Source organism: Lissotriton vulgaris, chromosome 9, assembly GCF_964263255.1.
Source record: "Lissotriton vulgaris chromosome 9, aLisVul1.2, whole genome shotgun sequence".
In the NCBI taxonomy this organism is placed as follows: Eukaryota; Metazoa; Chordata; class Amphibia; order Caudata; family Salamandridae; genus Lissotriton; species Lissotriton vulgaris.
The window spans coordinates 834079145-834103306 of NC_141697.1; the positions used below are offsets into that span (position 1 = coordinate 834079145).

The 24162-nt window shown below is 44.8% G+C and overlaps 2 protein-coding genes across 2 annotated transcripts in view; both read left to right on the top strand.

Moving 5' to 3' along the window:
- The window catches only part of LOC147692327 (gastric inhibitory polypeptide receptor-like), a 1656621-nt gene that overhangs the window by 1584465 nt on the left and 47994 nt on the right, over positions 1–24162 (top strand). The window lies entirely within an intron of this gene.
- LOC147692329 (uncharacterized) lies at positions 18–24001 on the top strand. The gene is made up of 2 exons (XM_086937463.1): positions 18–32; positions 21893–24001. The coding sequence occupies exons 1-2, from the start codon at positions 18–20 to the stop codon at positions 23999–24001; spliced, it is 2124 nt and encodes a 707-aa protein (XP_086793589.1).

The window sequence follows — 24162 nt, forward strand, 5'->3', positions numbered from 1 at the left end:
TGTACAACAGGTTGAAGATGAGCTTGTACCAGGTGTGCTGTTGCTCGCAAACAACACTAAAACCATTGCATTCTATCTGTCTCTTGACATGTTTCTGAAACCGTAGGCTTGGTGGGTATTATTATCATAGGAGATTACCTCAGCGGAATGGAATTGCGACGTCAATGCTGCATTGTCTGTTCAGCAATGTGCAGTTATTTGCCAGTGTGCTCTGTAGTTTGCCTGATGAAGAGAGATCTAGCTGAATGTAGTATTTGTTAGATTTTGGATGTTGGGTAAGATTTATTTCAATGCCTAGTTGAAGAGTTTTTCATTCCTCCTTGTGGCTATTAGGGTCTGGATGGAAGTTCTGAAGAGAGCAAGGAAGAGAGAGTGGGTTGAGTTTGTTTTGAACCTTCGGAGTGCCATAGCAGTGGACGGCGAGTGTTTTAAAAAAGTGTCATAGATAGCAGAGCTGATAGCGAAATAGAAGATAGATGACTTAGCTGGGAAAGTTTATAACTGGACACATATTAAAAACTGCTTACATTTCCGAAATGTTTTCAGTTTAGACATTTAGACTAATGCAGTTGGAGGGCCTGGTTGTTTGTTTGGATGGATGCAAATGTCCTTGTATCGTCAGCACTCTTAATCGAAGGAACAAGTGGGTGTATTAAATATTTATATTGACCAATTATTTAATCATTTTAAATTGAAATGTCTGCTACCCTATCCATTTGGCCTGGTATTGTGTGCACCGTATACTCACTTCTCAATGTTGGATTGTGCTTGAAACTGAATTGTGTTCATATTCACAAACTGTCTTCATAGGCTTTGACTTTAATCCCATTAAGCAATATTTTTGTTATTGACCTTAGAAGGATTAAAGATTGCTATAGGTTGCACACAATTATGTGCCTTAGGCACTCTAATCCACTGAACTGTCTAAACATATTTAACAGTCTGAATAGAAACTTCTTAGTTGAACTGAACTTAGTTAAAAGGTTCTGTTTAACTAACCACTTTACATACCTTGTATGCATGTATATATATGGTATTTCCATAGAGCGCAAACACAGCCAAAAGACAGCAGAGCGCTGTACATAGTCAAAGACAAGAATAAAGTCAACAATTAATAGGAAAGAAAGTGGGGTTTAAAACTCTTAAATTATCACAATGTAGTGTTCTTTAAAGCTGCGAGTCTTCATCTATTTCCTAAATTGTAGCAGCACTGGAGCGTTCATTATGGATACGGTTATGCTGAACCAGATCCTGGGTGCAAAGATTACATAGATTTTTTCACGTTTTGGCTGCAGTCTGACTGCAGATGTGCCAACAACCTCCAGAAACAATGAGCCTGTTGGCAAGATTCTTATAATTAAATAATATTTATAGAATGCTCAACTGCTCAAATACGGGGTTCTCGGCGCTGGCAGCAACACAGTGGGGACAGGTGGGGGGGTTTACTCTGCTTTGCTGAAAAAGTTACTTTTCAGGTGTTTCCTAAAGCTGCGTAAATTCCAATCTCATGTTAGATTAATTGGAAGAGTGTTTCAGAGTTTTGAGATGAGGTAACTGAAGGACCGTCCACCACCTCTTGCTCTCCACCTCCTCTTGTTCTCCTAAATCTGAGAATGGTTAGCAGAGAAAGATTGTTTGATCTTAAGTCTCTAGGAGGTAGTATAAGGAGTGACAAAATGTTGAAGGACATGTGGCCCCTGAGAGTGATTCACCCTGTAGACTATGCCGAGGGCCTTAAATTGTACTCCCTTTCATTGGCAGCCAATGAAGTTGCACCAAGGCTGCACCTGCAAGATTGTGTGTTTGGCAGTCCCATCAATGCTCTGGCTGCAGCATTCTGAGCAACCCGCAGCTTTCTAATGGCATGTGATGGGCTGCCGAGGTAGAGTGAATTGCTGTAGTCCAGTCGGGAGAGTATTAATCCCTGGACCACTGTCCTCCACCTCTCCATAACAGCAATTTGACTTCCGAAGAGACCTCAAGTGGCCAAAGCATGTGCCTGACACCTTTTTTGCTTGAACGGCCATTGTCAGGTCTTTGTCTAGGGTGGCACCTAAGCTCCTTACTTTGGACTTGGGTGGGGATGTTCCCCCAAGTGTGATGACCAGAGTAATTTGTCCCAGAGTGCTGGATTGTTTTCTGTCACCATTACCTCCGTCTTGTCTCCGTTTAAATTGAGGCACCTGGAAGCTATCCACTTGGATACCTTTTCCAGACAGATGTTCAGTCTGGTAAAGGTCGCATTGGTGTTTGGTGACAATGAAACCACAATCTGGGTGTCATCTGCATAGTGGACCATTATGAAGCCCAGATCGCAGATGATGTCTGAAAGCAGCTGCACATATACGTTAAATAAAGTTAGGCCCTAAGAAGAGCCTTGTTAGAACTCCGCATTTCAGCTCGTGCATCTCTGACAGAAAGAGCCCATCACTAACTTGGAAAGCTCCTGTCTGGGAGAAATGATGTTTACCATCTGAGAGCTGCTCCTGTGACCACAATGTTTTCCAGCCTCTGGCAGAGAATTGGGTGGGAGACCATGTCGAAAGCTGAGCTCATGTCCATCAAAATGAGAGTAGTGGATCCACTTGGCCCAGAGTTTTCTTTAGGTCCTCCATTGCCAGCATACGAGCTGCCGTAGTGCTGCAACCAACTTAAAATCTAGTCTGGTGCAGTAGTGTATTGGAGTTTAAAAAAATCGCATAGAATGCCATTAGTCAATTTATTCAAAAGTTTACAGCCTCCACGAAGGAGCAAGATTGGCATATAATGTTCTGCCTTGTCTCGGTCCAAAGCCAGAGAAGTAGGGTGCTGGTCGTGAAGGGGCGTCTTTTCTGAGGATGATCTAAAAATCACTATAGATGCCTCTGAAACAGTATTGGTGTGTAACAGAATGTCAGAGTCCCTGCCCCATAGGGGATTGGGCCACTTTTGTTCTCTCTATTATAAAACCTACTTCATTTTGGGGCAAGGCCCTGGTCTCTAAAGAGTAAAATGCAATAGACAGTTATTTCCTACCCTTCCTTTGGCCACACCTGATGACTATTGAGGTGGTAGGAATTCGACAGATCTATCAGAGAATCCTGTACAGGGTATAAAATAGGGATCGCACCTCCAACACCCAGAAATCAGTAAACACACAAACCTTAGTATTTTATAACAATTAGTGATCATTATATGCTAAATTTTTTTTTTTCACAACCAAATCATTATATGCTAATTTAATATAAACTATGTGCATTAAGATTATCATCACAATAAAGGATAACTCTGCAATAACAAGTAGTAAAGTGAATAGATTGAACATATTATCACAAATTACTAAATGAGTAGCCTGTAACTCCCTCGTGCACTGCAGCTTAATATGACTACGCAGCTTTGTTGTCAAGTTATGTAACAACAACAGCATCCCTGGTGTAGACCAGAAGGTCTTTAGTGTAATCTCTCAACAGAAAGTACATCCACAAGCATCTGATCTCTTTCACCTTTCAATTTTGGAGGAGCTTAAATTTCCTTGCCGAGCTGGTGCCGTCATCTCTCACCTGGGACCAGATTTTTCAATATTTGACAGAGCGTAATGCAGCAAGACAACTTGCTATGCTGCATCAAATGGAGATAGCAGGAATGCGCCATCTTTACTAATACATGGCACATTCCTTCACTCTCACTGTGCTTTCACACGGTGTGCTTACAAGTGTCAATGCAGGCACAGTTGCACCATTTTATTTATAAAGTTTTATGTAGCGCGAACATGACCCAAGAGGGTATCAGAGCGCTTTACATTACTCTGTTTTTAAACAGTCGATGATTGAGGTAATATACATACATTCAATATTCGACAGTCAATACAAAAGAGGTAGACAGTGGTATATAGGATAACGTATGTGGCTAATAGTTACATATGAATTAAAGTCTTAGGATGTGAATTTGTTCATTAGAAGCATTTTTACTTCTCTTTTGAAGTAGGAAAAGGAAGAGATTCTGCGTAAATCTGGAGGTAAGGAGTTCCAAATCTTCGGTGCGATACCTGAGAAAGCTCTGCAATTGGCTCTCTTTATACGGAAGGATTGCGGTTTCAGTAGTAGTGAGCTTGCACTTCACGATTGTCTGCATCCTCCTGAACTCTCTAGCTTTTGTGCTAAGTAACTGGGGGTCATGCAGGCGATCCAGTGCTTAATTTGTGATGGTGCTTTCTGGTGCTCAGCACCAGCACTTATTTTACTGGGCCGGGTCTATATGATTTTTCTCCTGGCCCAGTAATTATTAAAAATAAATTCCTGCTCGCCTTCTGTGGCTGCCTGGTATGTCCTCGGCAGTCCAGCCCTAGTCCAGGCTTATTGAAGGAGCGTTGTCATCACGTTAGTGATGTCACGGCGCGCCTGCCTTTCAATGAAAATTGGTTTATTTCTGGATTGTTGGAGAATGGCTGGGGGTGGGCAGCAGCTTTTGGCTGAGCTGGGGCAAAGGCAAGGCAGGCCGGAAGTGTGTCAGACTGCCAATAAATGTTTCACAGTATCACAAAGTTCAGCAGAAGTGAATATGTGTGAGCGCCCTCTATCGATACAGGTATAATTTTTATAGATAGATTTTACTTTCTTCATAAAAGCAACAAGAGCAGCTCCAAAATTAAATATTCGGCATAGAGGCACCTTTTATTAATCTCCTGTCTCCGTGCTGACTGAGGACCTGGCTTTAGATTGATTGCCTTGTAAAATCTGTAGGAAGGTTGCCAGAGGCTGCTTTTCTTGAGACTAATAGTTTTGGTTTGCTAGCATTTAGCAGCATGCTAAGAAAAGGAAATCCTTCGTAGATTTATTTTGCTGGCCTGCCTTTCTGAAATTGAAAAAGAGTGCGTAGCATGCATTTTTATAAGCACTGACTTGGATCTGTTTCTAATTCTGCATTTGAAGTGCTCATGGCCCACCACTTACTTCGGTGTGCACTTGCTGCTCTGCCCTCATTAGTCCAAGTCAGTTTATGTTGGTCAGTGAAGGGTGAAGGTTTTATTAAATTAGCACAGTTAATTAAAACCATTGCTACAGAGTATCGACATTAGCACAATTATCACGTTAAAAATCAAAAGAGTTCCTATACATATAACTAAAAAGGCAATCTTATAGTTACCATTGTAATCATATAACAGAATTCAAAAAGCCTAAAATAAAATAAATTAGTACGGGAATACTAGGCCAGGGGACAAAAAAAGTCTGTGATGATTTTTCGGGGGAAAGGAACTGGAAGAGCAGGGGCCAAGGAGGGTAAAAAAAGATTGTCCAGGAGTCTCACGTATTTTCCAGTCCTTACAAGCACTTGAGTGTCTAAGGAAGTAAAGCACAGGGCAGATGCCTCCCAACATGACCTGATACCCCATTTTAAATATAAGGGTTTTAAAAGAAGTCTTCTGGGAGCGTCAAGGGCGGGACAGCAGCACAGAAGATGCAACCATGATTCAGACCTATAGTTGCACAGTCTGCAGGCCCCATCCTCACTTCTTGGAGCCCATCGGTTGAAGGCAGTGGAGCGCAGACCTAGGAGACGCATGAACATTATATTCTTCCAAGCCACTGCGTTCAGATTTTCCAGGAGGTAAGATTGAGGTACCCCAGGGAGGTATGAGATATTCAGGGGAAGCAAGACAGTGGATGTTTTTAAAGCCTGGGAGTCCATCCGGTGGGAAATTTGTCTAAACTGCTTATTGATAACCTTTTTCCAGACTGTGTATGGAATAGTGTCTGTGGTTAGTAATGAGTTATCAATGTCTAGCGATCTTATGGCCTTTATGATTTGACGATTCCATGGATTCCCAGGGCTGGCAAGAGTTTAGCCGGACTTTTAGGGTGTTGTCTCCGGCTTTTAGTGTCCTTATAAAGTATTTCAGGGTATCAGCCTCACAAAAAATAGATTGTCTTTGAAGGCCCAGCTCCAGTCGTAGTCTTGCCCTGTGGACGAAATTCGGAAGATGAACATTATTTTTATAAATGGAAACTTGGGCGTGGTCGAGACTGGCAGAGCATGCGCCAGGGAAGGCCTGGTGCCCATAATTTAAGGCAGGGAGAAGAGTGGCTTTAATCACCCTCAGAATAGGTTCTGCAGAAGGACTACTCAGGGACTGGTTAAGTCGGATCAGAGAGTATGTTATTGCTTCTGCTCTTTTTCAAGGCAGCTAGGTGAGCTTATGGTCTAGAAGACTCACTAAACCAGACCCCCAGGTAGTTATATTTTGATGTTGTTTTAATCTTTGCTGATCCGATGTTCCACCTTAAATTTTTCTTGTTCTTGCAACAGCCGAAAATCAGAACCTTTGTCTTTTCCTGGTTGCTTTTTAAAGTGTTAGCAATATTATATTTGTGAAGCGTGCTTAAAGCTTGTTGAAGGCCAGATTTCGCCTGGTCCATTATAACAATATCATCGGCATATTGCAAGATGTACAGATTTGTTTTTGCGAGGCCCAATTTTGGCGGAAGGAGATTGCTTTTCTCCAGGAATGTTCCCAGGTCAGCCGTGTAAAAGGTTGAACAAGAGGGGGGCAAGAACGCAACCTTGCTTTAGGTCGTCTGAGGTTGGAATTTTTGCAGAGACTGTCTTTGGGCTAGTTCTAACTCGCACCCATGTGTTCTTATGCAAGGACATAAGGGCTCCTAACAGACTCTGAGGGATCCCCAACTTGTCTAGTTTCCTCCATAAGGTGTTACGAGACACTTTATCAAAGGCAGCGCTATAGTCTATAAAGCAGCAGTAAAGAGGTAGATGATTTTTTTGTGCTGCTTGTTGACTCAGGATAGCTAGAGTAGTGATGTTGTCAATTGTAGAGGTCGAGGATCGGAGCCCAGTTTGAAAATATGGTAGGATGTTGTTTTCTGCTACCAATTTTTCTAGCGACCTGAGAAGACACCGGGCGTATAACTTAGCCTCAAGATCTAATAGGGCAATAAGTCGATAATTAGTTGGAAGAGAGGGATCTCCTTTCTTAAATATTGGGCATAGGATCAAGCCTAACCATGAGTCTGGTGGCCGACAGGTAGTAACATGTTGTTGTATAAGGGGACCAAAAGCTTGGCCCACTCTTACAGAGCACATTTGAATACCACAGATGGAAGACCGTTGGGCCCGGAAGCGCCATCATTTTTCATGGCTTTCAAGTGCTCAGAGAGGATGAACTATGTATTTCTGGGTACCCTAGAGAAAGGCCTGGATAGGCATAGATGTTGCACAAGAAGAAATGGGAAAACATATATCCTTACATGTGAACAGAGTGAGCAATGAATGAAAAAAAGAACAATACACTGCAAAGGGTCAGAGCTATACTGGACCAGCACAAATTATCACTACCAGTGTTGCCTATCTTTTTCTCTTTATTCTATTCCTTGTGCAAAAAAGTCTGGGATGTGACTCATATACACCCCCTTGCAGTGATTAAAAAATCACTTGCAAACACAAAAGAAAATGACCCGCACCAAGGTTCATACGTATGTGATATATTTCAATGTAGCAATCACAAAATACTTAAAGAAACAGTACAATGCAACAATAGTTAACTTCCCAAGGATAAACAATTCCAAAAGTCTTGATTGAAGGTTTTTTTGCTTTCTTTATTATTCGTCAATTCATTAAAAAGAATACAGAATTGCCTGTCGCTAACAAGTTTCTTCCCACCTGGGACTTCTTCAGGGCTTGATTTGTAATATTCTGGCCAATGGTCACATCAACCTTCATACATTATCTGCACTGATGGTATCATATATTATTTACAAGTTGTCTGGGTTCTTGACAAAGCTTCAATATATCTCCCACAGGGAATGTCCCTCCTATGCCGTGATACCATCCAGTAGTAAGCATTCAGGCATCCATTGTCACTCGATCCCGCTCCAAAATCCGGTCCTGTCAGACAGGACCGGAGTTTGGAGCGGGACCGACGTCGACTAGGTCTCTATCGTATATATTAAACTTAATTGTGAGTGTCAGCTAGCTCAGAGGTCACTAGAAACTTTCTCGAATAAACAAGAAGGGATTCGTTTCTGACAACCGCATAAACATGATAACTTTGTTTCCCAAGAATAAGAAATCAATCTCTAGAGTCGTGGAAACAATAGATAACTATTTTACTCAGTCAATCGTGCATGCTTCGTTTCACCAGAGGTGCTGAGAAAATAGTGAGACGGGCGTTTTCAATAAAAGGTATTTATTGAAAAGTCTTCTTTTTCAAGCATAAGAAATGTACTGTTACAATCGTAATACTGGTTATAAAGTACAAGGTATATAATACGAAAAGTATTATAAAGTAGAACTGTAAAAGCATGATATGGTTTCTAAGCCATAAATTGCCTTAAAATGGAATAGATTCTTTGCCAAGAATCTATTCCAAGAATTCCCTAAGGGTCTAATCAGCTCCGTACGTTGGTTTAGAATGAAGGAGGCCTTGTATCTCTCTCTCGGGACTCCATTTCCCTGCAACCCGCAAGGGTAGCCTGGAAACACTGGAGTTGGATTTCTCAGCAAGAAGTGTCTTTCAGTGTGTCAGCTGAAGGGTCGGCTTCCTTCGGGACTTGCTGCTGCAGGGCGTCGGGCAAGTAGTTAGTCGATCTGCTCCAAACCACCGCTCTCTGTCTGGGCAAATTCAGGCATATTTATACTTTGAAGGTGCCGAGTTTGACGTATGATTGGACTTATTAACGTCACTAAAAGGCTCTGTTCTTTGAAAACTCCATGATTTCCTAAATAAATTAGTATTCAGGCGAGGGGAAGTCCCTAGCTGCTGAAAGCGAGTTTCTCTAAGAAATCGTTGTTGATTCTTGGAACTTAGTGGAATTAGCCATGCCGTATTTGGGCTGTATAGACTCAGTCCAAATATGGTAATGATTTCTATGCCTATATAAGGATCGGGTAATTTATACCTATATAGGGGCATGAAACGGGAAAATTACACTAGGGTCCTAGATTCATTTACAACACCCACTCCACGATTTTAAGTTCAATAAAACTAAACGTATACATACTGAAGCATTTCAAGAGCTAGTATTTACAAACCCACCCAAAACAAAAAATACAAATTGCATTTGAAAAGTCTTGTGTACATGAAACTAGTATTAAGAGTATGGAAAAATAAGTCTCAACTGATATGACTCATATCATGAGAGCATACATTCTAGCATAATACAAAAATTACATTCATGAAATGTTTCTTAAGGTCATAGAAAAGAAACCAAAACTATCCCATAATATAATATTTAAACCGTTTTGTGATGATGATTATGCCAAATATTGTCACTTAGGAAGTTTTCAAAATAAATCTTGTTCTCTAAGAATAGTTCTATTTTCAGCAGATCACTCTGTGCCAAAAAGTTCTGTTTTTAAAAAGTTCAAATTGTTAGCTAGTTTGTTTTGAAAAAATGAAGGCCGAATCTCAGAGTTCAGGGAACGCTGTTTTCATAAATCAAAAGTTATTCTCGGTGTCAGGAGAAAACATCAGATGGTCTAGGCTGGCAAAGAAGCTGTCTACCATAGTAGGCGAAAGTGGGGCAACTTCAGTTAGCAAGTCAAATGTGCATAGATGAGGATCATCGCCGTCGGCGTTTGAAGCATTAGCAATTTCCGCAGCAGGAAGTACCCGTGTGCCTGTAGTGTCACGTATCTCACCCTCAGTTAGATTTGCTGGTGAGACCTCAATGAATGCCGTCATCAGAATTGGCAGCCGTTGGGGGCAACACGATGCATGAGTCGTTATCGGACCTAGCAAAGCGTCAACATCCAATGGCAGGACTGATGGAAGTGTAAGACAAATGTCCAACACGCATTCTTCTCCGCAAAGCAGGCATCGTAGAACAGGTAAGATGCAATCTTGCCAGATTGGTCTGAACGATAGAAACCAAGTTGTGCTCAGATCTCTTAAACGAGCCAAGCCAAGATTCTGTGTAATTCTCTCATGATACCTCATGGCAGGGAGGCATTGTTCCATGGTAGTCTGGGTATCGCTGGTGACCGGACTTGCCATATCGGAGCAGGAGGAATAAAAATAGAATTCCTGCTACGAGTCCCAAATGAGAGGCAGACTGCCGAACACAGAGTGCACAAAATTTTGAAACATGCAGAGGACTGCTTCAAATGATGTTAACAGTCCCGAAAAAATCATCTTAAATACATGTGCGATGCCACTGGTATCAGACATATTTAAGGTTTGGCTTAACATTTCTGCAAAATGTACTGGGCAGTTTGTTGATAATAAGCATGTATCTCTGCAGAAGTCCTTGCAACTTGCAGATCATACGTTTCTTAAGACGAGGTCAGTGGCACCGTTTTTTGCAAAAGAATGACTTTCATTGTGTTAAAGTATTAATTCATATAGAAGAGATATTCAGTGAAGGCCATAACTCTGTCTCCCTGTCTGTCTTGCTGTTTGGATACAATACTTACATACAACAAGTGACCCTGGATGACACACTAACAAGAAAAGTTTTTCCTGGCAACATGCCACAACAGCTGTGGTCATTGAGCATAACGTAGCTGCCATTGGATAGCTGCCTGAAAATGGGTTCTATCACTGTGGAGGGTGGAGGGTGCAGGTGGCAAGAGAGGGTATTTGCAGATCCTTCGCAGGCTCCATGTAAATTAACACCTTGGCACAAAAGTATACCACTTAGTGAGTTCTTACAATTTTTACCACTAAGGAATACCTCTTTTCCCCACTCCAACATTTGGGTGTGTATGATAAAGTCCAGGTCAACTTAATGTATTATTGTGAGAAGTTGGCCTGATATATGATGTTTCCAATTCTGGAACCACCTTGTATCAGTCCAAACAATCCCTTATGGTGTCTGGTTGTAAGTCAACCTTATAGACAAGCTATCTTAATGGTAGCATAGACTAAGCAGCCTTAAAGGCTAAACTCAAGAGGTCGTGTTAAGCGAGCTGTTTTACCAATCACAATCCTGTAATATCAAATGAAAGGACACCACACAAGTATATATTATAAAAATATATGTGTTTATTACTAAAAATAATCCCCAGTACTCTTTATGAGCAAAGGGGCACAAGCGTTAAATCAAAAGCACAGTATAACATACAAAGTTGCACAATTATGGATGAGGGCGGTGGCCACTCAAACCATATATTAAGAAAGTGGTATAAGAGATACCAATCGAACAGTGGTTAGGCCTAGGGCCTAGGGAATCGCTGGGAGCAGTTGGGACAAGAAATGCTGAAGTCGGGAAAAGCCCGCGGGATTCGGGTGCAGCGCTTAAAGCACACGCATGCACCAATGTTAGGTCAATGGTGCGTAAAAGTTACACAAATAGAGTTTTAGGATACTTCCGCTGAACCTAGATGGACAAACCTTTAGACACAGACCCTAGAGGTGTGTACCAGTGTGGGAACACCGGCGTTGCAATGCTACCTCACCCACAGGAAGCGGGTGCATAGGGTCGAAGTGGCGTCGGGTTTCGTCACGCAGGTTCTTGGTGCTTGAAGCTGAAGATGCTGCAGGCGATGTGAAGGAGAAGTGTCCGGTGTGATCCAAGGGTGAATCAGAGTAGAAAAGTACCTGAAAGCAGAGGGGACAGAGTCTGGGTCACTCAGCAGTGACCAGGGTGGAACCAGGACGGAACCAGGCAATGTTGGGCGCAATCAGGTGGTTGTCGAGGAGCTTCTCTCCGCTGCCACGTGGGCTCTGGGGCATCTGCGACGTCCAGGAGCGGGTCACAAGCTGTCCCACGCAGGTTCTCACCGTCGGCACTGTCGGCTTCAAGATCGGAGCAAACAACACTTGGCAAGAGCAATCCACGCAGGACTGGAAGATTGCTTCTCACTCGGACCAGGACGGTCAGAGCGGGTGCTCCTTTTCAGAGGAGCTGGTGCAAGTCTGGAGCAACGAGAATCGCAAGTCGGTTTTAGATTTTCAATGGCACAGGGGCCACAAGCCAGCTGGCAAGTGACCGGGCAAACGTGTCAAGCCAAAGCAAGCAGAAGGGCCCCACACAGCACTCGTCGAGTGTAGAGGGGTGAGCTTCGGTGCAAGAGTGGCTCAGGGTTAGGGCTTCTCAAACCCCGGTGTACAGCTTTGAGGGTCACTCGTGGACTGCACGGTCAGCGTCTCGTGGTCTTTTCAAGATGGCGTGCCCCACGATTCCGGTCGCCTCCATGGGTCTCAGCTCTGCAGGGACTGTGGATCGGGCTGTAAGAAGGCAGGCAAGCTTGATCTCGTTGATCTCTGTCGCTCGAGTTCCGGCGGGAACTGCAACAAAGCAGACGTCGAGGTGCTGGATGGTGCCTGTTTGCACAGGGTGGTCACTCCTTGACCACAAGGGAGATTCTTCAGTCTGTTACATTGAGTAGGATGTCGAAGGGTCCAGAGTTTTGTTTCAAATGTTTCATCAGGATAATCTGAGTGCGTTGGCACTGCTCCCATTCTTATACCAATCTAGGGGGCTGGATTACTTGCTAGGTCCCCTCCCATGGGTGGGACCCAGGAAGGGGGTGGATACACCCCTTTCCTTTGATCCAGGCCGCGCTGGGACAGGGGCTGGTGTGCCCCAGAACCGCTTTGGCCGGATTATGCAAGGGGCAGCCTTGTGCTCCCCAGTCAGTGTCTGTTTTCTTTCAAACCTCCCTGCTAAAATCCACTATCTCCTGTTTGGGGTGGTGTAACACCTCCCTGCAACAGGAAAGCCTTTGTCCAGGCCTCCTCTGCTGAGTTTCGGACGGAAGCAGGTCAGACTTGTGTCTGTGGCAGAAGCATCCATTTTGTGGATCTGAGGCTCTTTTAAAATCAACCGCGTTTTAGCAAAGTAACATGTCTTCTCCCTCGAGAGGGGTGGAATGCTACCCCTGTCGCCAGGACTGGCGAGGGGGTAGTATTCCAAATCGTATGACACCTTACATGACATGTTTTGATAAAGCCAAACCAAAGTTAACATATAACCGCGAGGATTATAATGCACTTAATAGTATATGGTATGGCATTATCCCGGAACAGCTTAGGGAATTGGTCCCGATAGCTGCAGACAGGCTCAGCTCATGCTAGAGCACCATCTCACATAAAACCAAGCACTCTGCCTCCAGGATTGTTAAGGCCTGCCATAGGAGTGACTGATAGGTATATATGTGTCCAGTTAGGTTTAGATATAGGCATACTATATCTAAGCAAGGGGTGATTACACCACCTTGCCCCAGCTGAGTGATCAGCCAGTTGTGTCAATTTTGGATAGCCAGCCAGGGGTGGCAAAAGATATGCTGCAGCCCCTGGTAGGCCTTGGATGCACCTATGCCCTGGGCACCTATAGTGCTCTGTACAGGGGCTGATAAGGTGACCCAAGCCAACCTAGTTATGCACCTAGGGTACATGGAATCCATTTTACAGAGAGAGCAGATAGCCTGGGGCCCTGATTAGCAGGGAACCAGGCCAACTAAGTCGAAAACCAGCTCAACACAAGGCAAACAAATCTGGGGTAACCATAGTCAGGTAGCCAGCTTCCTACAATTATTTACCCAACCTTTCATACAGGCCCGCTGGTATATGCTGTAGGCAATCCTGAAATTGGAAAATCATCACTGGTATAGTAATGGTGTTATGTATTATCCATTCAATGACAGGCGTCTCAGAAACTGTCAATGGTAATCAGTTTTTTCAATGCTCAGCACTGTATAGTCCGCTCCTCTTTGTGCCAAAGAGGTTTGTTCATCTGTAAGGTTAAATACAGCAAACAATGACGTTGTGTTGATTAGACTCCAAGGCACATAGCCTGAACGTAGATTTTGTAATGTCCAGCCTAACTGCATTATTGAACGTAATTGGGACTGGCCATGTTGTAACATAAGCAAGTCCTGCTGTATTATGTCAATTGCAGATGATACAATGCTGTCCACAGAATATATTCTGGAGGACAGAGTCGTTAACCCAGTGTCCTCTAAAGAGAGAGTTTTCTCGAAATTAATACGATAAATTTCTCATATTCTTTCTGCAGTTTCCATTTGCGTTATTTTCCAAGCTTCGTTGTATGCAGCGTACATACCGGCGTATATGAAATGTTTTTGACGTGGTTTGCGAGGCCCCATTAAGAAATCTCGCAAATCATTGCCTTCTTTAAGTAAAGATAAGTGTTGTTTGATTTCTGGAAGTATAGATGTCTGTAGCCATTCAAGGCATAGCTTTCCTACACTGTAAGTAGTTACTATCCCTGAAAGTTTTCTCTGGGAGTATCTTGGATCTGAGTTATTCATTTGGAACGCTTGTGTTTTGTTCAGGAATCTAACTTGACATTTATTAGTGCCTGAGGGCTAGATTAACCATTTTTTCCATTCAGGATTAGTTCTGTTGAGTCTTAAAATATATGGTTCCCTACCTCCTTTTCTGTAGTGTCATTACTCTCAGATGTGGGCTTAGGTATAGACGGTTTATTTAAATCGTTTATCTTAGCCAGGCCAAGAAAAGAAATTTGTTGAACAGTGTCATTTAAAAACATTATTTGTTCTGGTATAATGCAGGCTCCGAACAGGGCTTCTAAATCTTGTACCTGCCAGTCTTTCGTGCCCCAGACAGTTTTTGTCTCAATGTTGTCTTTCCAAAAGTCAAAACCTAGTGTAGACAGCTGAGCATAAAAGTTTGCAGAATACATTTGTTTAGTATTGGTCAACATTGTTTTCATTCCTGTCCTATTTACATTTTTGAAATAAAACGTTTCTGGATTTGTCACATTAAAACCTGAGAAGTATGAAAACTTTTCATAAAATGTTTTTGAGCTGCCTTTTGGCGGCGTTGGACAATGTTCCCATTGATTATATGTAAAAACATTCCTAGGGCTTGCAGATTTATGCAAATATTGGTGACCATAATGATTAAAACAATACATTTGTTCATAATCTGATGACCCTTCTAAATATTCATGTTCAGTAAATTGTGCAGACATTTCTACATCTGACATCATACTGTTAATAGTTTCAAAGTCCCAATCATCAGAAAATGTGCTTGATGATACAAAGTCACTCAAAGAAACCTTGAACTGGTGTGGAATCTTCAGCAGTTCTACCGGGCCATAGATGTCATAATCAGTTCTGTCCCATACTATACCACCAGGTATGGGAATGGCTGTGATGTTCACCGATGAGAGGTCTCTTTGTTCAACGTGAGATGATTTGTGAGGTTTCAGGACCAAGTTGATTTTCTGACTTGCTGTGTCCATTGTACTGTATTTTCCATCTATCATTTTCCCAAGCTTAAAACCAGAATGAGCCAGAGTAGGAGGACAAGTACACCCAACACAATCCAAAATTCAATCCATGGTGAAACCAGATATGTTTTTTCAAGTTGATGAAAGAGTTCTGTTTTTTTTTCTTTGAAAGTTTTAGTTGCTGGCGTTTCTTCAGGTTCACAGGGATCCTCAGAGAAGGTATCAAAGTTGATAAAATAGCCAGAGGCAGTTCTGTCAATTGTTGCAATTGCATCTGGATTGTTATTAATCTTTGGAGCTGCTTCTTCCTTTGTCATATTCGTATAGTCAGAGGCTACATCATTGTAGACAGGTGTGTCTTGACAAACTGTTATTTGGGTCTCAAGAGGCACTAGTTCCATGGCTTTATTGCATAGTCCTTCTTTTCTTAATGCAGGTTTATCAAAGGTGATAAGTCTTTCAGTTTGAACCTCTTCGATAGTAGCGCGATTTGGTCTTCTGCCACATCTTGGGAGTCAAATGGGCCTACTACTTATTATTAGCCACATGTTGTGGTTTGACCAGGTCGATGGATACAACTCTGTTCTCCCTTTTACCAGCAAGGGGCGGTAGTACTACTGATCTTGTTCCTTGGATTGCCAAGACAGGTACTGCTTTTCTGTAAGGCCCAAATTCCTTCTTTACCGCAATCTTTTCCCTGACTAGATCCCCAATCTTTGGAATCCAGACAGGTCTTGCTGGGACAGGTGTTTCTTCTTCAGTGGTCGTTGGCTTCTGTGTTGTGTTACTCAGACTTCTTCTTGTTTCATTTAAGTCTTGTAAAACAGCCAAACAATCTTTGACATCAAAGGGTTTTTGTCCCACCACTGAAGTTTGAAAATCGAGGTCTTCGATTATCATTCTAGTACCACACAGTAATTCATATGGAGTGATTCCACCCAGAGAATTTCTTGGCAGATTGTTAAGACTACGTTGGACACTTATTAGATGGTTGACCCACCCATCACCCGAACCTAATACCTTAGCTGTTATGGATTGCTTTATGTCACGTTTTTTTCTTTCCACTACCGCATTACCCTCAGGATGGAAGGGACTAGAATACTGCAATGCAATGCCCAAGCTAGCCATGGCCTCTTTGTAAGCTCAAGAGCTAAACGCAGGACCCTGGTCAGAATGTAGCGTGCCGATTGCGTATGTGCCGATTGCGTATTTGCTGATAAAGACTCACATATCCTTTATAACAGTTTTAGCATCAGCCGAGCGCTGGGGTCACACCCAAAAAAATTTAGAGCAGGAATCAATTGCGACCATGATATATTTATAGTTGCCGTCCCTTGTTAAGGGACCACAGTGGTCCAGGTAAACACACGCTAGAGGTTTATCTGAAATCAGAAGGGGCGTCTGTGCAGGGCGTTTTACTGTAGAAACATTCATTTTTTTACAGATCTCACATTCTAGAACATAGTTTCTAGTTTGTTTCCTCATGCGTGGCCACCAATAACTCTGTTTTAATAATGATACTGTTGCGGAAACTCCTGCGTGTGCAGAGGCCAGCCCTTCATGTGCTGCTAAGATTAGTACTAACTTATGTTCCATGTTTGGAATTGCCCTATCCGCCACTCCAGGGATTTGGGCAAAAGGAACATTATTCGCATCAGTTATATATGAGTACTTTACTGGAAAGCCTTTCGGAAGTGTCTTACCAATTTCTTTGACTGAAGCAGTGACAGCTTGCATTATTTCGCTGTCTATTTTTGTTTTTGACCGAGTGATTGCCGCTACGGAAGCCTTTTGTACAGCTGCCTTCGCGGCCTCATCAGCCAATGAATTCCCTGCAACGTGACCGCCATCACGCTGATGACTCAGTGTATGAATCACGTGAGTCTTTTGTAGTTCTTTCTGCAAAAGAACTACTTGTTCCCAAAGCATTTTGTGCTTAATTGTGCCACCTTTTGAATTTTTGAACCCGTTTTTAACCCAGCTCTGCAAGTGTTCGTTGTAAGATTCAACGCAGAAATATGAATCGCACACTATTAGTCTGGGGAATTTGTGATCGATATTTTCAAGCGCCCTCTTGAAAGCCTGTAGTTCAGCTCGCTGAGCTGTACAGTCTCTGAATGAATGAGTTTTAGTGACTATAGGTCTAAACTTACCTTCGCGCCAGTGACCTTTAACAATCGTGCACGCAGCACTATAGGCTAGTTTATCCCCAATCGCGGGCTGTGCTGATCCGTCTATATAGATTATACATCCGTAATGTTCTAGAGGTAGAATCTCAGTCGGCAGAGGACATTCATGTTCGTATTGTAAAAATTCTTGTGTTTTCAAGTTGGGGTCAAAAAGGTATTCGACATCTGTTGCAGCAAGTCAAATGCCTACTTTCAGGTGCAATATTTTGACAGAAAAACCCATTTGAAATATCTAATGTGGTTTTATATTTTTTCCGCACGATGTTATTCATCAATGCTGCACTGTCTGCATTATGTACTGCAAATGTTTTGCAACAGGAGTTTAAATGTCTGTAATCCAATACCAGACAATATGAATTGTCTGGTTTGGAGACAGGAAACAAAGGATTGTTCATTGATGAGGGGCATGTTTCAATCACCCCTTGGTATTCAAGATCATTTAAAATCTCTTTGACTTGTTTTTTAGCTTCTTGCTTAACTGGATACTGCCTTTGTGCAGTAGGCTGATTATTTAACTGGATTTTATGGTGAGGAGAGTACTCATCCCATCCTACATGATTTTTATATAATGCTGGAGCATGAGCTACTGCCCATTTTCTGGCATATGTGTATTTTTATGAATTGGAATGTGAGTTGAGAAGGCTGGCATAATTATCTCTTCGCCTTGTGGGCACTCCCTGACAAATTCAGGTGGCCAGTCTTGATCAGCCAGAAGAATGTCGTAGCCCTTACAGATCTTCTCCCAAAAGAGTGCTCTTATTTTTCTAGATATTTCCCTCTCCATCTGGAGTGTTATTTAATATACCTTGTGGGGTACACTAACCCTGGTGTCTGCAGTTTCAACTTGAATGGATTCATTCAAGTCCACTGTCTCCAGATGATCCTTCAGGATCTTGCGAACTATGGTGACTTCTGATGCGCTGTATAGCATTGTCTGAGCCCACTCCCTGTTCCTAAGTTGTGTCCTCAGGATTCTCGGCATGTCTGATTTTTATGCTTGCTACCTTCTTTTTGGTGAATTGAGTTTTCCTATTTTTTGGAACATGCTGTTCTTCTTTGGACTTCACGCGTTCCTCTTTTTGTTCTGATCGTCTTCTCCTCTCGGATTTCAGCGAGGAAGTCTGAAAGGTACGAGAGGAACGTGTATCAGTATCTTGACATCTATCAGGTTTTCTCAGATTATCCCTATTTCTGAGGTTATATCTTTTTTCAGAGGGCTCCCGTTGGGGAGTGTTGGACTTGGCCCTTCTGGCAGGTTCACCCCTAATCTTTTTGCTTTAGATCTGTGATATGTGAGGATGATTTTCTGGTCTGTGCGCACTTTTTCCCTGTGTCCCAGAGTAAAGTGCGTGTATGTAGTTAGGCTGGCCTGCTCTCCCATAGGGATGTATGGGGAATGTCTGTGTCCCTGGTAGTTCCTGATGCGTGGGGAGTGCAGACTCGAATATGGTATGTGCGAGCTCGTGAGAATGAATGCTTCGCAATGGTGTATGTGGCATGCGTGTGTCATGTGTAGAAATGTCACTTCCAGGAGTTGGCATATTAATGTAAAATATGCCTGCCGTGTGATTGGCTGGAGCTGGCTGGTGAGCCTGGCTCCAGGAAGGCTGGATGGGTCTGCCCGGTGGTGAGTGTGAGATTAGCATGTTGATGGCTTGGGAGGAGTGCACCTGAATGAATGAATGAATGAATGAATGAATGAATGAATGAATGAATGAATGAAAATGAATTTGTACAGCGTGATTGCTGCCCTGGGGCGTCCAAGCACTAAGCACCTGGTCCCTGAATGGGCCTGGACTTTCCCCACACAATGCTGGCTCCACCCCCTGTAGTGCGACTGATGACCCTAGCCCTGCCAGTGAATGAAATGGGTGGTTGAGCTATCAAGGGTACTTCAAAACCAGCTGCAACTGGTTTCCCCCCACCCTGCACCTACAGACAAAGGAATTATGTGTATAAAAATGGGGCTGTGTCCCCACAGAAGTTGTTCTCTGTTCTGCTCCAGGATCCTGCCAGAGGGGGCTTCTGCTGTTGCTGGGGCCAGGAGGACCGCCACTTGGCTTGTCTCCCTGCCAGGAGACCCAGTGAGCTGGCTCTGGCCCTGCCTTGCCCCCCTGCCTGCCTCCAGACCCTTGCTGAAGCTATACTTTGCTTAGAGCGCCTGGAAGCGCTCTTATTTTGGCTTATAGCGCTAGGAGCGCTTTATTTTCCTTTAGCGCTGAGCGAGCTTCTCTTTGCCCTGAATCGCTTGGGAGCGCTTTGCCGATTTTCACCCAAAATTGCGGCGCATAGCGAGTGCCTACCTCACTTTATATTTTTATTTAAAGGCCGGAGCCCACCCGGCATTGCCCTGTTCTTGGATTTATATTTATCACGAGGGAGCCCACTCCTCGGATACTGAGACCCCGCCTGCCTGCCTAAAACGGGCTGCCGCGCTGCCCGCGACGACCCGGAAGCATTGGGCCGGCTGACCAATTGCAGCGTGGCCCCCTCGAGGCCAACCGGAAGTCCCGCCCCCAGCAGCAGAGAAGCAGCCGGCCGAGTCCCCGAGGCTCCCCGAGGGAAGAGGAGCCCCGCGCTGCTGACAGGAGGTCCGGTGAGTGGGGCTGGGAGAGCGAGTGGAGGGAGGAGGGCGTCAGGGCACATTGCCGGTGCCCGCCCCTCCCCTCCGGTTGTGTTAGAGCCCCGAGAGGCTCGCAGGGCACCTGGTGGTTTCGAGCCCAGAGAGGCTCGTGGGGCATTGGCCATTCCTCTTTTGTTTCCCGAGCGGCCCCAGTTGGCAGAGGGCCGCTCCAACGATCCCGGCGGCAGTCATTTGTCTGAGTCCCCTGTGAGGGACTCCAACAAGCCCACATGTGTGTTGCAGAGCCCCGAGAGGCTCTAAGGTGCCATTCCTGATCACGAGCCCCAAGAGGCTCCAGGGCCCCGCAGTTGTTCAGAGCCCAGCGAGGCTCCAGCCCACATATTGATCTTTGAGCCCGAGAGGCTCTGGGGGCCATTTTCATTGTTTAGAGCGCTGAAGCTCTAAATTGCCTATTTGCTGTGTGAGACCTGAGAGAGGCTCTTGGGACACGAGTGTGGTCAGTAGCCCCGAGGCTCCCACACAGTACTTCCACCCCTGTGTTCTTGAGCCCACGTGGCTCCAACGTGTGCCCAGCATTATTCACAACTGTCCAGCACTTAGTGGACAGTTGCTATGTTTAGGCTTTGTGTTCTTGGCTGCCTGCGCAGCCTTCCCTGACAATTTGGACTCAGGGCATTTCAGCCCTTGCGAGGCCAGTTTGCCTGAGGGACAGTTCTAGTGTTGTGCTATGTGCACCCTGCGCATTGTCATTTACTTGTGTATGTGATTCCTGTGCGAATGTTCTACCTGCACCTCTGAATGTGTTGTAATGCCTCATGTGCAATGTGTTTCATGTTTTATCCCCTTAGCTAAGAGTGGCCTGCTTCGAGGATTGTTTCTGTTCCATTACCTTTGCTAAAAGTGACCTGCTTAGGTATTCTATGTTTTATCCCCTTTGCTAAGAGTGACCTGCTTAGAGGATTGTTTCTGTTCCATTACCTTTGCTAAAAGTGACCTGCTTAGGTATTCTATGTTTTATCCCCTTTGCTAAGAGTGACCTGCTTAGAGGATTGTTTATGTTATTACCTTTGCTAAATGTGACCTGCTTAGGTGATTGTTTAGGTTTCCTTCCCTTTGCTAAAAGTGACCTGCTTAGGTGATGGTATTCCTTCCTTAGCTCCTGATGATAAGGTCCTTGTTCCATGCATGATTTTCCTGTAGTGTTTAGGGTTGCGTAGGAGGTATTTACTCTTTACCAGTGATTACTGGTTGTGTGCTGCATTTACAATTTTAGTGCTACAGTCATTATATGTTTATGTGCTAAGTGTTATACCTACAAGTATTATTTCTAACAAGTGCCTACCCCTGACAGTGGTCCATGTGGACCTCTCCTGTACATAATCCCTTGTAAATTCTGCTCGTGCCTGTTGGCACATTGTAAAGTTTGTGTGTTATCTAATGTGTTTTTACTATAATACAAAGGCTATTTTTTATATAACCTTATATGGAGTTTCCTTTGTGGTGGGCCTTGGGTGTTGTTGCTGGGGTGCGTGCGCAGATACTTAACTCATATCGCCTCCAAGTTTAGCCTTGCTGCTGGCGCCACGTTACCTAGAGGGTGAGCAGGGGTTATCTTGGCGTGTAACTCCCTTGCCCTGACTTAGGAGTGGTGGTCTCTGACTGACTTTGGCTTGAGCCCTGGCCAGCCAGGGATCCCGTTTCTAACATTGGCAGCAGCGAGAGGATAAGGATTTGTGTTTGCGCTGTACCACAGTGGCGACAGGCCGCACTACAAAACTCTACATTTTTAGATAACCACATTTTGGGGATTATTGTTTTTTAGGTGACGATCAGTATTGCTTCTCCTGAAAGGTGTCATTTTGTGATTTTGTCTAGTACCTTGTTCCCCGCCCTGCTCCCAGAGTTTGGTACCTGTGTCGCTTGTGGTCAGGTTGAGAAAATCAGGGTGGTAGAAACTGCCTTACCAGTCCGAGGGGAGGGTGTGTGTGAATGAGTGTGTGTTACACTGGACAGAGGAGTGCAAGTTCTCTGAGATAGGAATCTTGCTGAATTTTATTAATTGTATTCTCCTGTTAAGCTCAGACCCCCAGGTTCCCTGTGTCAAACTTTTCTTGAGAACGTCCGCCAAAATGGAGCCTGCTTTTGATCTCTGTGGTCTTTTTAGATACAGTAGGTTAGAGCTGGTCAGATTCTGTGAAAAGGGAGGCATAGAGGTGAGTGAGTTGGATACTCAATCCCAGCTTAGGGACAGCCTGATCCAATGGCAAAAGGATCAGTGGGATCTTGAGCACAGTGATAGAGCTAGGGCCCGGGCCGCACGCCATGAGGGTGGTGAGTCTGTGGGGAGCCCTGAAGATTCTGATGAAGAATGTGAGTTGGATGAGGATGACAGTGGATGGATATCAGCAGATAGTGAGGACCCCATAGATAGGGAGTCCATTGCTGGGTCCAGTGTCAGTACCAGTGCCCCACCCCTTTCCCTGTCCCCAGAGGATTGGTTAGATAAGAAGGAAGAGAGGGAGCATCAGCTAGCGATAGAACAGCTCAGGGTGGAGCATGCCAAGCTAGAGGCTGAAAGGGCCTTGTTCAGGGAGAAGGTAGCCCTAGAAAATAGACTCTCCCCTGCCCACAGTTGTAATTGTCTGGATTCCCCAGGGAGGGTGGAGTCCAGTGGTGGCAGCGATTTAAGTGTCAGTGTAGATAGTCCCACTCCCAGTTCCCCGAGTATGGTTCCTGTTTCCCCAGAAGAGGAGTTCCGGTTGATATTCAGAGGACTTAGGAAACTGTCTCACCAGTCTTGGGAAGAGTTTGTGAATGACTGTCAAGGTGCACTGTCTGATTGGTTAGAGGTTCACATGGGAACTGAGTTTGCCAAGCTATTTGATCTGGTTCTAAGAGAGCAGGTGCTCAGTAGTTGTTTGCCAGAGTTGAGCCAACACCTGTTGGAATTTGGGTTGACTGATCCAGGCACCCTTGCAGAGGAAGCAGACCGATGGGAAGGTGCGAGAGGTTCTTTAAGCTCACTAGTGAGTGATTCCAACAATAGTGGGTCAGGTTTCCTCCAACCCAGCGTGGTGGAGGAGGGTGAGAGTAGCCCAGCTAGGTCCCAGTATAGTGAGGAGGGTGTAGGGGCTTACTGCCTTTCTCAGTGGAGCGGGAGTGAGTGTGAGACCGAGAGTCCCCGGACGCCCGAAGCCCTGCCTCAGAGCCTGGATGGTTTCTTTAGGGAACACCAGGGTGGGGACCTAAGCTTACCTGTTAGTTCACTTGAGGGAGATCTCCTAGTGTGTGGAGGACCTGGAGCATCTGTAAGCGGAGCGTCTATGGTTGTAGAGTCTGGCAGTACTGCTCCAGTAGGGAGAGTACAGAAGTCCAGTGAAACGAGTGATTGGGGGAGAGGATGTGAGTCCCCAGAAGTCCTGGAGTGCCAGGCAGTGATTCCACCGAAGGTTCTAGACCAGAGGTTGGAGGTCCAGGTTCAGGGTTTGCCTGACCTGAAGGGTGGGAATACTGTAATCAGTGTCCTGACCAGTTCTTTCTCCAGAGGTACCGCCCCGGTTGGGAGGGAGCGGGACTCTGGAAGGGGGTGCCGAGGGTGGGAGAGCCCACCTCTGACCCCGGTACCACCTGAGGGGTTAAACCCTAGGTTGGGAGAATGGTGTTTAGAGGGTACCCCTCGCAGGAGGAGGAGGAACCCCAGGAGAAGAGGTAAGGGGAGGAGAGACTTCCCTGAGACTCCTGGTCCCCCTAAGGTTGTAGACCCTAGGCTGGCGAGCCAGTGGCAGTCTAGCCCTGTCTTGCAGACAGGAAGAGTGGAGAATGGCTATTATGTGCCAGGGGTTACTACCCCCCACTTTGTGAGTAGGCAGGAACCAGTGGCACCTGGGTGGCCTAGGGCCTGGTCCTGGCCAAGGGCAGCTGGAGAGTACCAGTGGGGTAGCCCAGTTAGTCTCTACCATAGTTTTAGAAAGAACCCCAGGGGTTCACCGTGGTGTAAAACAGGAGGGTGTCCCTGCAGTTGTGGGCCCGCGTCCGTGTTTTATCGCCCCACGCAGGGAAGCCCATCACGGTGGTGATTGGTCTGCCCTGCGTTTTGGCTGGAAGGGGGTTGTGTTGGACTTGGCCCTTCTGGCAGGTTCACCCCTAATCTTTTTGCTTTAGATCTGTGATATTTGAGGATGATTTTCTGGTCTGTGCGCACTTTTTCCCTGTGTCCCAGAGTAAAGTGCGTGCATGT